Source organism: Phocoena sinus, chromosome 13, assembly GCF_008692025.1.
Source record: "Phocoena sinus isolate mPhoSin1 chromosome 13, mPhoSin1.pri, whole genome shotgun sequence".
NCBI classification, from domain to species: Eukaryota; Metazoa; Chordata; class Mammalia; order Artiodactyla; family Phocoenidae; genus Phocoena; species Phocoena sinus.
In genome coordinates, this window is record NC_045775.1 from 19,557,423 (window position 1) to 19,570,931 (window position 13,509).

The window sequence follows — 13,509 nt, forward strand, 5'->3', positions numbered from 1 at the left end:
CCTGCCCGCCGTGGCCTTGCCTCCACCCTTGTCCCCCTCTCCAGCACTCCCAGCAGCTCTACAGACACATCTACCTGAGCTGCAAGGAGGAGACGAACATACAGAAGCACTACGAGGCGCTATACGGGCTGCTGGCGCTCATCAGCATCGAGCTGGCCAACGAGGAGGTGGTGGTAGACCTCATCCGCCTGGTGCTGGCTGTCCAGGTGGGGCCCCCTGTGGGCGGGACATAGGGGTTGGGATCGGGGGAGGGCACCTGTTTTGGCCAAGCACTAGTGAGAGAGCCAGGTAGCCACTGCTTAACACCTGTTCTGGAGCCCAGGAATATTGCACCCTTGGTTGGCCATCCCTCCATGAAGACCACAAACCATGGTCCTATGTGGGGAACCACCAAAGGATGCTGAATTCATGGCTTTGGCCCATCCTCAGAGTAAAGGAGACTCGGGAAACAGGGTCTTTCAAAAATATCCCTTCACCCTAGTATTCTGGGTCTCTTGCAAGGTCTGAATGAGACTCCAAGGATTGCCAAGAGGGTACCCATAAGCCCGGAGTGATCTCCATACAAACTTGTTTGTCTAAAGATTACCTAGTTCCCAAACCTGGCTGTGCTTCAGAATTGCCTTAAGCACTTATTAAAAATATATAGGGCTTCCCTGGTGGTGCAGTGGTTGAGAGTCTGCCTGCCAGTGCAGGGGACACGGGTTCGTGCCCCGGTCCGGGAAGATCCCACGTGCCACGGAGTGGCTAGGCCCGTGAGCCGTGGCCGCTGAGCCTGCACGTCCGGAGCCTGTGCTCTGCAACAGGAGAGACCACAGCAGTGAGAGGCCCGCGTACCGCAAAAAATAAAAATAAAAATATATAATCCCAGTTCTGTCCCCAAGCTTAGGGATCTGGAGATTCAACAAGCTCCCCTCGTGACTCTCAGGCAGCCAGTGTGGCCCTAGATAGGGCTTTAGACTTTCACGGTCTGCCTGGGTAGAAGTCTACTGCTCAGGTTGCTGGGAATTGGGGCGGGTCCTTCAGACCTCAAAGGCCAGGGTCAGCAGGGCCCTGAGGCTAGGTGGGCATCATGTCCCGAATGGTGGCGAACCTGGAATTGTGTGGTGGAGACTCTTCAGCTACCTGCTTGATGGCGCTAAGTCCTGCAAGGCCCACCCAGATGCCACGATCGTCCTCATTCTAGAGTTTGAGATTCCTTTGTGTCCCGATCCCCTAGTAACTCACACAGCTTTGTCAGTTGAACATATGAACCCAGCTTAGCAAGCCAGTCCAGTCCTCCAAGAATCATCCAGGGTCTGCAGTGAAGGTGACAGCATCCTAGAGGTGGGATTCATGAGGGTTTGGACAGTCGAGCTCCCTACAGCTGGAACTGCAGAGTGGGGCACTGAGGTCATCGCCTCTCCACTCAAGTATTTATGAGCCTCCAGCTCATGGATTGTTCTAAGGACCATTTGCTTCAGCTTTAATGAGGGTGACCTCTGTTCCCCAGGAAGTTACGGGGAAAATGCTGGAAAAGGCTTTGTCTTGAGTAGCGGGCCACCTCTAAAGGAGGCTGGTAGAGGGTGGCTGGAGGGTGGGGCACCAGTATAGTTTGTTCCCTCTGTGTTGCCACAGGACGTGGCCCAGGTCAATGAAGAGAACTTGCCTGTTTACAACCGCTGTGCCCTCTACGCGCTGGGTGCCGCCTACCTGAACCTCATCAGCCAACTCACGACAGTGCCTGCCTTCTGCCAGCACATCCGTGAGGTTGGTGTCCTCATGACCCTGAGAGCTCAGGAGGCCCTTGACTTGGGGTTTCCCCAGAACCACTTTTGCTTAATTGCATGAGCCCTGTGCTTAGTCTAGGCATGAGAACTAATGATGAGAAATTCTCAGCGGTAGTGACTCCTCCTGTACGACATGACATAGCAGGGCAGGGTCAGGCACAGGCAGTATCCTGTACCCCTTCCCAACCTGCTACCTGCCCTCCTCTACTTCCGGCCCCTCTATACTCCCTCCATTCCCGGAAGCGCACATACCCACATCTCTCAGGTCATCTGGGACTAAAGCTACTTTAAGGAAAGTTTTCGTTATGAAAATTTTCAAATATCACAAAAGCAATATGAGTAGGGCGGTGAACACAGCTGTCACACGAACTAAACAGTTATGAAGATTCTTCCACATTTGCTTCATCTGTCTCCTTTTCGTTTTCTTTGCTGAAATGTGTTCAAACAAACCTTGACTATCACGTCGTTTCACCTCTGCATATATCAGTATGTGTCCAAAAAATTATGGACACCTTTCTACCTAATTGCTCTGCTATTTACATGCGTAATTAAATTATTGGTTATGCCTTGGTATTATCTTATACCCGGTCTGTAATCAAATGTTCTCAGTTGCAAAAAGGCATTTTAAGACATACTGAACTATGTATAGGTAGAATGATATAATACGTAGGATTAACTTTAAAATACACTAGCAAAACAAAATAAAACTAAACAAGAAAGCTCCGGTCTCAGCTGGCCTGGGCTGGCTGGGGGCATGGAGCAAGGTGCTGTACTGCTGTGTCAGAGACCACCCTGAATGAGGCAGGATCTTCCCAGCCTTGGGCTGATCCAGGAGGGCAGGAAAAGCAATGCCCCCACATCCTCTCCAGTAAAAATAGTAGCATCGTGGCTTCCTCACCTCCTGCACATACTTTCATGCCAAGCGTCCTCCCACTTCTCAGCATCTTAATAACTCAGCTTTCTTGTCAAAACTTTGCAAAGGATGCTGAGGGAGACTCACCATGGCACTCTCCATCAGGGTGTTTTTGCAGTGCACCTGGGTTTGGGGAACAGTGAGACCTATGCTCCCTTTTTTGCATTTAAACAGAAAACAGGAATAGGACACAGGAGCAAGAAACTGAACTCTCTTGGGAGCTAAGTCCCCTGCCTTTGGAGGACACTTAATGCATGTGTGTCACTGGAGACAGCTTGAGCAGTCCTCCTGGGCTTCACAGGCTGCCCTGAGGTCCCTGTTGGTCTGAGTTTCTCCCTCAGAAGCCCAGCCGTGGGTGCTCTTCCAGAGGGTTCGTGGGAGGGAGGAAGTGCTCAGGGGAACGGGAACTCTTTCACTGGCCTGTTGGGATTTCCCTCTCCCTGGTGAACCCAGCTTTTCTCACGATTCCTCCCAAACCTCAGGTGATAGAGAGCAGGAAGAAAGAGGCTCCGTACATGCTCCCTGAGGACGTGTTTGTGGAGAGGCCCAGGTGAGGAGAACGCTGAGGACGCGCTCAAGGACAACCCAAGCAGCTGAGCGAGGAAGTGGATGGTCTGAGGCCAGGGACTCGGGCTTCTGTGGGCTCAAGGGCAGAAAGTGGACCCTACGCCTATGACCCAGAAGTCCTGGGTCAAGTTTGATCCCCTCACCTGACCATAATTCATGCCTTGAGCCATCTCAGTGTGTTGTACCGTAGAATATGGGATGCAGCCTCTGGGAACTTTGACCAAGCCCATGGGAACAAATCCTGGAGGAGCCCTTCCTGACAAGACAGTGCCACCAATCCAAGTGGCCTTCTCAGCCTGCAGTGTGTGGGCCAACATCACTTCAGCATCAGAGAGACTCAAGGGAAAGATATTCTGAAAGAAACAAAATATCCCACAATAGAGGATGGCTTTATAAATGGTGGCCCGTCCACACCCTAGACAACTGGTAGCCCATGCAAAGTGTTTTTAAAGAATAGTTCATGTGAAATATTCACTGTATAACAGGTGAATAAAATAGATCCTAGAACAGGACAGTGGGGGCCATGGGGATGTCTGTGTGTGTGCAAAAATGTGTGTGACTGAGGGACTCTGCACAAAATCTGAATGTGGAAAGTGGGACTGTAGGTGGTTTTTTTTCCTTTTGCTCCTCTGTCACTTTTGTATAATGAGTGTTACTTTTTTTTTTTCCAGCCTTGCTGTGTGGCTTGAGGGATCTCAGTTCCTGACCAGGGATTGAGCCCAGGCCACGGCAGTAAAAGCCGGGAAACCTAACCACTCGGCCACCAGGGAACTGCCTTGAGCATTACTTTTAAAATAAGGAAGGTCGGGCTTCCCTGGTGGCGCAGTGGTTGAGAGTCCGCCTGCCGATGCAGGGGACACAGGTTCGTACCCCGGTCCGGGAAGATCCCACATGCCGCGGAGCGGCTGGGCCCGTGAGCCATGGCCGCTGAGCCTGCGCGTCCGGAGCCTGTGCTCCGCAACGGGAGAGGCCACAGCAGTGAGAGGCCCGCGTACCGCAAAAAGAAAAAAATAATAAATAAGGAAGGTCATCAGGAAATCATTCTAGTCCCCCATGGTTCTCATCGGCCTCTTCCCTCCTTTGTGTCCCAGGCTGTCTCAAAACGTCGATGGAGTGGTAATTGAGCTTCTCTTCCGCCAGAGCAACATCAGTGAGGTCCTGGGGGGCAGTGGTTACAATGCAGACAGGCTCTGCCTGCCCTACATCCCTCAGCTGACAGGTAGGAGCCCTGCTTGAGGACTTCCGAGCCTGCTTCTGGCTTTTCTTGGCCAGGGCCTGAAAGGAAGGGACTTGTGAGTCCTTCGGTCACCTTCCATGGCACCTTAGATGTCACACAAGAGCTGAAAGACACAGTGGAAATCCATGGTGAGATCCTTGATTTTCCCACCTCTCCTCTTCAGTGCAGGGTCCTTGGGAGTAACTGGCCCACGGGATAGCCTGGCCTGTGCGTGGGAGAGACCCCACAGTGACGGAAAGAGCACACATGGGCTGTGGAGTCTGAGACCCAGTTCTCTGTAGCTTACTTCCTGAAGAATCTTAGACGAGCCCCTTGGCATCCCTGAGTCTCAGTTGCCTTGGCTGTAAAATAGGGATATTAGCAATACCTGCCTTAGAGGGTAGAGGCAGATGCCCGTAGTAGGAAATGCTACGCAAATGACAGCTGCTGGTGCTGTTAGCAGATGACCCTTGTGAAAGTTAAGATACGCTTTCTGGTCATAAGCGGCTTCTTTGTGCTCATCAGTAATTTCAAAATCTTAGCCCTAAAAAGCAAAACTCACCGCCCTAAGATGGGCGGTGAAGGCCCGCAGCCCTCCGTAAACTCCAGCCGTAGCCCCAGCATATAAACTCCCTCTGAACTCTCCCAGGACTGTGGACCAGGCAAAGTCAGGGGGGTTGGGAGATGGTGCTGGAGGCATGATCCTGGCTTGCTCTGCAGGGGCTGGGGACTCTAGCTTCTCTATCCTCCTTTCCCAGATGAGGATCGCTTATCCAAGAGGAAGAGCATTGGAGAAACCATTTCCCTGCAGGTGGAGGTAGAATCGAGGAACAGCCCAGAGAAGGAGGAGGTGAGTGTCTCATTCTTGATCCACTGTCCTGGTGAAGCTCAGTGTCCTCCCGGGAGGGGACTCGTCCTACCTCCTAGGTGGTCAGACACTCCACGATCTAGACTCCCTTAGCCACCCCACACATTTAAAGTTGCACAGAAATAAATTTCTCAAGTAAGCCCTGTTTTCTTACTGACTCTCATCATAAGTATCCTAGACATTTCCATCTGGAAAAAATTACCGAATCCCCCCCACCCCATACACTCCCGTGGGCATGTTATAAAAGTCAGTCTTGAAAGCCTTGCTGGTAGTCATTCCCTATTCATGATGGAGGCGGACGTGCTCCACGTTGGAAATTGGAAGGCCTCACAGAAAAGATGAGGGCAAGAATAGCTTTTACAATGTTTCTTCCAGATATGTCAAGGAAATGCTTTTTTTTTTTCGCACGGTAGTGCTTCTGCCTCAGAAAATAAAGAAGGTGTACCCACAAGTAAGGGGGAATAAAGAATTTTAGTGGAAATACCAAATTTACTCACTAAAATGAAAAAGAAATGTGGGCAGGGCAGTGAGGAGGGAGAAAGGCATCCCAGGGGAACTGAAGCCTCAGGATGTGGTACCCTTGTTTTAAATGGTAACTCTGCCAGTTAAGGGAGCTGACGGAGACAGAGACGCAGGGGAACCTTAGCAAGAAGCAGGGAAGATGCACATCTGGGTGGGACTGGGACAAGGAGACTTGTGAGATCCCTGGGCATGGACAGCCTGGAGTAGCTGTGAAGGACAGCCTGGACACCCAGCCTTTCCCCAGATGGGCCTGGAGCAAGGAGAAGTCAGTGGGGTAAAGGTCAAGCCTCCCCCTAACTGTGCCCTCAGCCATTCCAACAGCTCCTCGGTTACTAGGGCATACCTCCAGGGCAGGGCTTTTCCAAGCTTGTCTGGAACCTTCCCATGGAAGGAGGGAAGCTCTGACTCAGGCTAATTGGAGAAGCAACCTGAGGTCGAGCCAGATGTCCTCCAAGGCCCTTCCAGCTCTGCAGGGATGGGAACCTCACGTGTTAGGAGCGCAGCGTGAGTTGACTGCTATCCCCTCAATAGTTGTAATTCTTCCTTCCCAAGAGTTGAGAGACCCTTAGGAATTGATAAGTAAAGTGAAGCAGACGAAGGAAGAGAAATGCTCACCTGGGTACACAACTGCCTGCTCCCTCGTGGCCCCCCGGTCAGCATCATGGGTTCCTCCCCCTCAGAGAGTCAGCTTAGCCCGGGATGGCTTGGTATCGAAAGCAGGGGTGTGGGAGCCTCCACCCTTCTGCGTGCTGTACTTCTTTCCACTTTCAGCCCACCTTGCCCCACCCCCACCCCTCCAGAATCTCACGGTAACTCCCTGTAGCCTCAAATGCCAGCCTCATAACAGGTGATCAATAAATGCTGGTTTGGTTAAATTCCAAACCCAGTGCCTGGCATTCAGAGCCATTTGTAGTCAGGGATGCCCTCCCATTTCATTTCATCTCCCCTCCTCTCTGGCTGGTCTGCTCTCAGTCTCCCCCATGCTATCTCATTCACCTCCATGTCTTTGCTAGTGTGGAATCCCATGTCGGAATCGCCCTTCCTCTCCACCTCTACGTTCTTGAATCGCCCATTCATCAACATCCAGCCTGTGGTCCATCTCCTCCATCAGCTCCTCTCTGCCTACCTTTACCCAGTGATCTGTCTTCCTTTTTCTCCCACCACCACATGGTTTCCTATCACTTTACCCATGAATATCTGATGTTGGTCAGTGCTGACAGTGGATGGATGGATGGATGGATGGATGGATGGATGGATGGATGGGTGGATGGACAGACCTACAGAGGATGAACCTTCACAGTGAATGAATCTTCAGAGTGAATGATAGCACTCTCTTGCGTGTAATTCCTATAGTAATACATTTTGCAATTTCGACTAAGTGAATCGCCAAGAATCCTACACATAATTGGTGCTCGCTTAATATTTGTTGGATGACTTTATCCCATACCTACAACTGTGTCCATTCCTACTCGAACAAGCATTTATGGAATTCCAAGCCCAGTGAATTGTCTGAGTGTATAAAGTGAATACACTGATACACTCCCACCCAGATCAGGGACTAAAATGTTGTCTTCCAGGAGCCCTGCCTCTGTACCCCCTCCCCAGAGGGAGCCACTAGCCCAACTTATGTCACTTCTTGAGCTTTATATCAATGGAATCATTCTCTCCTGTGTCTGCCTCTTTCATGTAACATTACATTTAAGTAATGGAATATGAATAAATCATGGGTCTTGCCTCAAGGAGCTCACAGTCTAGTGGGGAATTCCTGGAATTTAGTCCAAACTCCTTCACAATTTTCAGCATCTGACCTAAGGCCACACATCCGTAGAACACCCTTCTTTGGGTTTTATTATTTTCCACCTCCTTTTATGGGTTCCCAGGACACTGAGATCCTGTGACCCAGGTCCTTGGACCAACCTCAGTATGCCTTACCTTTATTGAATACTCACATCACCTTGGTGGATAATTTAATATCAGAAGTCTTCAAAATTGTTAGTCAGGGGCTTCCCTGGTGGCGCAGTGGTTAGGAGTCCGCCTGCCGATGCAGGGGACACGGGTTCACGCCCCGGTCTGGGAAGATCCCACATGCTGCGGAGCGGCTGGGCCCGTGAGCCATGGCCGCTGAGCCTGCGCGTCCGGAGCCTGTGCTCCGCAACGGGAGAGGCCGCAACAGTGACAGGCCCACATACCGGAAAAAAAAAAAAAGTTAGTCAGTTCTTGAAATTTTCATATGAGATTATATTTGCTAACTGCCTTCTCTTGTTTCGAATATTTTCTGTTAAGTTCTCTGAAGATTTGTTTGAATTACAGTGTTTTCTTCCCAGGGAGCTTAATGGGACCCCCTGGGGGGCGAGGTGGGGAGGGGCCGGTGAGTTCTTTCAGGCCAGACTTGTGACTGGTGAGGCAGTAGCCTCCCCTCCTCTCTCTCTCCCTGCTCTCCTTCAGTTGGAGGCTCTGTGCCTACTCAGGCAGCTTCCAGAGACCCTAGTGAGAGAATGTGGGTGTCCTCAGGGAGTTTCTCCCTTCAGGACATTCTTCTGAGAAGTGAAGTGGCTGCCAGGTAACTGAGGAAGCCAAGGCTGCCTCCCCACCCCCCGCTTCCCCCTCCCCCTTTCTGAGCACTTCTGTTCCCTCTCCCTCAGCGCGTGCCTGCCGAGGAGATCACCTACGAGACGCTGAAGAAGGCCATTGGTAAGTGGGAGCCCCCGAGGGAGCGGATCACAGGACTGGGTCCTGGAGAGGCGTGTGGGTATGCGCAGCTGTCTGCTGTGAGGGGAGAGGCTGGTGGCTTCCTCTAAACTCTTCACAACTACTGGAGCTGCAATTAAAAGTCCCCCTCTCTTAACGGGGGTGGGGGGGGTGTGTGTGTCCATGTCCTATGCCAGGAACCCTTTTTCTACTGACCGCTGCCCTTAAAAGTGGTCAGTTGAGGGTTACAGCCAATCAGACAAGTAAAAAGCAATTTTTTTATTTTTTAACATCTTTATTGGAGTATAATTGCTTTACAATGGTGTGTCAGTTTCTGCTTTATAACAAAGTGAATCAGTTATACATATACATATGTTCCCATATCTCTTCCCTCTTGCGTCTCCGTCCCTCCCACCTGCAATTTTAATTTGTATAAATACCTTGACAATTTTTTGGTGGAGTGTGATACAAAAGAAAAAGTTAACCAATGAAAGCCTTCAAGAACAAATCCTATTAATATTTATTTAATAATGGCAGTAGATTTTAAAATGCAGTATTACCTCGTCTAGATTATTGGGCAATGAAGTATCCCGATAACAAATCTTTATCTTTGTTGTCATTCATGGTACACTTGCTAAACGTTCCCACTGCTCTGCCTTCTTAAACGGGGCATGATGAACATATTTCATACCCTTCCTTTTTTTTTTCATTTCGGCTACCAAGAGGAATATGCAGAAGCCTTAAACTAAATGGCCTCCGACTGCTGTGCCATAGGGGTTCTTCGTTGTCTTTTGTGGCTTTTCCACTGTTGATGTCCCTTTTCATATTCCCCCCAGAGTACTTCCTGTTCCAGGAACTTTCATCTAAGAGTCCCAGTGTCAATGCAACTACATGGGGCTTTAGCCCCACTTAAAGGTCCACTCAACTAGTTAAACTCTTAGGCAAGGAAGGGGGCTGAGCCCTCAGGCAGAATCAGAAAAGGGTCTAGCTCTCCCAGGGCCAAGTGATGACATCGCACCCTCCACGCTACCCTGCCCCTCGTCAGCGGAGTGGAGATCTGGGGGGAAATCTCAGACTGCATCACTGGGGTAGGACCTGAGGGCTGACCCGGCTCTCTGTGGCGCAGTGGACAGCGTGGCCGTCGAGGAGCAGGAACGTGAACGGCGGCGACAGGTGGTGGAGAAGTTCCAGAAGGCGCCCTTCGAGGAGATTGCAGCGCATTGCGGGGCCCGGGTAAGTGAGACGTAATGGTGCCCCTCCCGGGATCAAACGGACACTGGATGTGGGCCCAGCGCAGGACTGAGTTTCTAGGAGATCCTGGTTCTGTTGTCATCCAGAAATTAGGGTTTAGATCCCAACATTGCCTTGGCACTACATTGTTTCCCCACGAACCTAAAGGCTATCAGTCATACACCCCTCCAGAGGTCACAGTTTTCATATAAGGGAGAAACCCTGACCTCAGGATCTCCTGTACCAAATAGATAGATTATAATAATTATAATCATCAGAGCAGGAGCGGAAATAGCACTTGCTGTTCATCAGAGCATCTTATATCTATCAGCTTATCTCCTTCTCATGACAGCTCTGCGAGTTTGTTGCCATTAGGGTTGTCACATTATGGAGTGATGGGGGAAGGGGCCAGGGCACAGGAAAGATGGCCAGCGTTTGCTAGAGGGCCCGCTTCCAACTGGGGGACCCCGGCAGGTGGAATGGAACGGCCTGGCCTTGGAAAAGGAATCTGAATGAGAGGGCATCAGACAAGTAGAAAGACGAGTAGATGGCTAAGGGAAGAGCACAAACATTTCTTGAAAATGATATTCCAGGATTTGTTAGCCCCAGTGTCCATCTTCGTAACAACGAAACATAATTGTAAACATCCAAAGTCTACAAATAACTTATATTTTATTGTACTTTTTCCTCTCAATAAAAACACATGTAATTTTCTATTATATATATTTCAAATATATATACATAAACTTCTCATATATTATAATTATATATAGTAATATATTAACATGCATAAATTATATATAAAAATACATGTAAGTATAATATAGATTTTTCTGGGCCTATATTATGCTGACCTCTAGTTCCATCCTGAGAGGTAGAGGCTGCTCATTTCGTGAGCTCAGAGTTGAGCACAATCTCACTCTCTGTGTACATGGACTTAGGTGGAGCCGGAAGGGACCAGAGAGAACATCTTCCCTAATGCACCAATTTTGTACAACTGCTCCTTGGGAGTTAAGGAAAGAGCTGGAACCAGCTCTGAGCCTCCTGGCTCTGCCCAGCAGGCCCTATTGCCCCACTTGGAGGAGCTAAGGGCTCTTCCAGAACTTTTGCTGAAGTCCTTCCTGGGGTTCCTGGCCTCTGTGCTGTCCCCCACAGGCCTTTGCTGGGCGGCTCTTTCTGATCTGAACCCACCGCCAGGGTCCACAGATAAGTGCTGGAAACGAGCTCACACCGGTTTCTTTCCTAAGGCCGCAACTGCCCAGCACTTCCAGTGCATGGTGGGCAGGGGGCTTGGGAGTCAGCCCCCGGCTCACTTTCCCTCTATTTGTGTCTAGGCATCACTGCTGCAGAGCAAACTCAATCAGATCTTTGAAATCACCATCCGGTAAGTGGCAGCCCTGGGCAGGGGATCCCCACTTCTGTGGCCCAGTGTAGGTACCCCTCCCCCCAAGTCCTCCTCTCGCACCTGTCTTCAGCCCTCCCTGCCCCCAGCCTCTGTCTCCAGGGCTGGAGTCGGCCACCAAGTCTCTCCAGATAAGGAAACAGAGACTGAAGGGAGAAAGAGACAGCTCAGTGAACCCTGGAAAAGAGCCGGGGGTCCTAGTGTCACAAGCTGGTACTTTCTAGAGCCACAGAGTCGCTGTAGAGCCTGCAGTAAAGCTTGACTTCAAGCTGAAGATTCTAGAACAACTTGAAACCTGGGAACCACGGAGTGACATAATCTCTGGTCCCTGTTCAAAGAGAAACCTCAATCAGCTGCTCTGCTGCACGGGGCGGGACCCCAGAACCGTCCTCATGCCTTTCCCCTCCTTGTGTTTCTGTCCCAGGCCCCCACCAAGCCCATCAGGAACCATCACTGCAGCCTATGGCCAGCCTCAGAGCCACTCCATCCCAGTCTATGAGATGAAGTTTCCCGATCTGTGCGTATACTGAATTCCAAGACCCAGCTTCTCGGAGGGGTGGGGCCTGAGGGAGGGGCTCGCCTTCACGCCCACCCCGACGCCATGGAGATCTAACTGGGATCTCAGAGAAAAAGCACCTTGGACAGCTAAGCAAGGTGGAGCCCTGGGCCCCCTTGCCCCCCTCTCGGCCTCCCTGCTTCCTCTTTGTCTTCCCTGAGGGAGATCTGGCCACGCTGGGGCCAATAAGCATCCTACCTGTGCCCTCTGTCTCTTCCTCTGTGTCATCCTGGGGTCAAGAGTCATTGGGGGTCTCCAGAGAGAGGCTGAGGTCCCAGGAAACTCCTACTTAGTGTAGTAAGTGAAGGGCTTTCATGGGGTGTGTGTGCAGCTGCCATTCCCCCAGGAGGGAACCAGAGAGAGACACAGTTGGTCAAAGGAAGCCGTAGACTGCAATCAGGAGGAGGCAAGGCCAGCTCCTCCCGTAAAGCAGTGGCCTGTGAGAGCTGGAAGATGGGGCGCTGATCTCCTCCAGAGTGTCCCCTCCTCCTTCCCCAGTTGAGGGTCCAAAGGCCTTCAAACCTCTGGTGTCTTTTCCACTCCCCCGCTCACCCTGCCAGTTGCCTCTTCGTGAATTGTTTCTATTGTTAATTAATACTGAGCTTGTATAACGGAAGCTGGGGTAGAGACACCGTGGGGGGCAGGAGGCCACTGACAGAGGGAGCCTGGGTCCCCAGGCCGGCCGGCTGGGCCAGCGAGCAGAAGCACGGGCCGGCCTCCTGTCCAGGAGCAGCAGGCAAAAGTGGGCAAGTCTGCGTCCCTCTGTAGTATCTCCCCTCCTTTGTCCAGAGGGATGTATTTCTGACTTGAGTTCTCCCTCTTTGATGCTTTTCTTCCTGCGGCTCCCCGCGTGAGCGGCCTCTGGCAGAACCTCACCTGGGCCTCTTCCTGAGGCAGCTCCCTCTGGCCAAGAAGAGCCCTTTCCTTCTTCTTTTCCAGTCTAACTTCCCATAACTTTTCCGAGCTGATATGACTCACAGGAAGGTGAGAATAGTCACATGATTCCTTCCTGGAGAATTTGCTCGTGGAAAGAGGGAGGGTGAGTAGATTTCTTGACCCAAAGGAACCCCTTTTGAGGGTACAATTTTCAGCGTGGGGTGGGGTCAGAAGCGGGCTGATTCTGCTAAGGGGAGGGCAGTCTTCTCGGGACACCCTCGGGTCACACCTCTGTGCGTGGCCCTGCACAGATGCACTGTGAGAGCCTGATTATCAGGGCTGATAGGTGTATTTGTCCAAATTAGGAGAATCTTAACACATGGAACTTTCCTATTGCGTGTGCAATAATCTCGTTGGGTATGGGGGCTGCCTGACCCTCGTTCCTATAGTTTCCCCCCTTGGTTGCTGCCTCTGTGCTGTGGGCCTGTGGCTTCCAGAGGGTCTACGTGACTCCAGGGCCGAGGGGGCCCGGCTCCCGCCCCTCCACCACAGCCTTTGGCTCTGCTCTGTGGCTGTTGGCTAATACTCAACCCAACTTTACAGGCATGAACCGAGATTTCTCTTTACTTTAATATCTCTTTATTAAGAAACCAAATTTAAAATCACTAGAAACAGGGCTTCCCTGGTGGCGCAGCGGTTGAGAGTCCGCCTGCCAATGCAGGGGACACGGGTTCGTGCCCCGGTCCGGGAAGATCCCACATGCCAAGGAGCGGCTGGGCCCGTGAGCCGTGGCCGCTGAGCCTGCGCGTCCGGAGCCTGTGCTCCGCAACGGGAGAGGCCACAACAGTGAGGCCTGCGTACCGCAAAAAATAAATAAATAAAATAAAATAACTGGAAACAAACTT

The 13,509-nt window shown here is 51.2% G+C and overlaps 1 protein-coding gene across 1 annotated transcript in view; it reads left to right on the top strand.

The window, feature by feature from the left end:
- EFR3B (EFR3 homolog B) overlaps positions 1-13,274 on the top strand; it is a 48,573-nt gene extending 35,299 nt beyond the window's left edge. The window contains exons 14-22 of the mRNA XM_032652931.1: positions 45-206; positions 1,615-1,746; positions 3,162-3,229; positions 4,338-4,465; positions 5,221-5,312; positions 8,495-8,543; positions 9,667-9,773; positions 11,105-11,154; positions 11,597-13,274. Coding sequence (XP_032508822.1) covers positions 45-206; positions 1,615-1,746; positions 3,162-3,229; positions 4,338-4,465; positions 5,221-5,312; positions 8,495-8,543; positions 9,667-9,773; positions 11,105-11,154; positions 11,597-11,702 — 894 coding nt within the window. The 3' untranslated portion in view covers positions 11,703-13,274. The remainder of the gene's footprint in view (positions 1-44; positions 207-1,614; positions 1,747-3,161; positions 3,230-4,337; positions 4,466-5,220; positions 5,313-8,494; positions 8,544-9,666; positions 9,774-11,104; positions 11,155-11,596) is intronic.
- Positions 13,275-13,509: the final 235 nt, after the last annotated feature.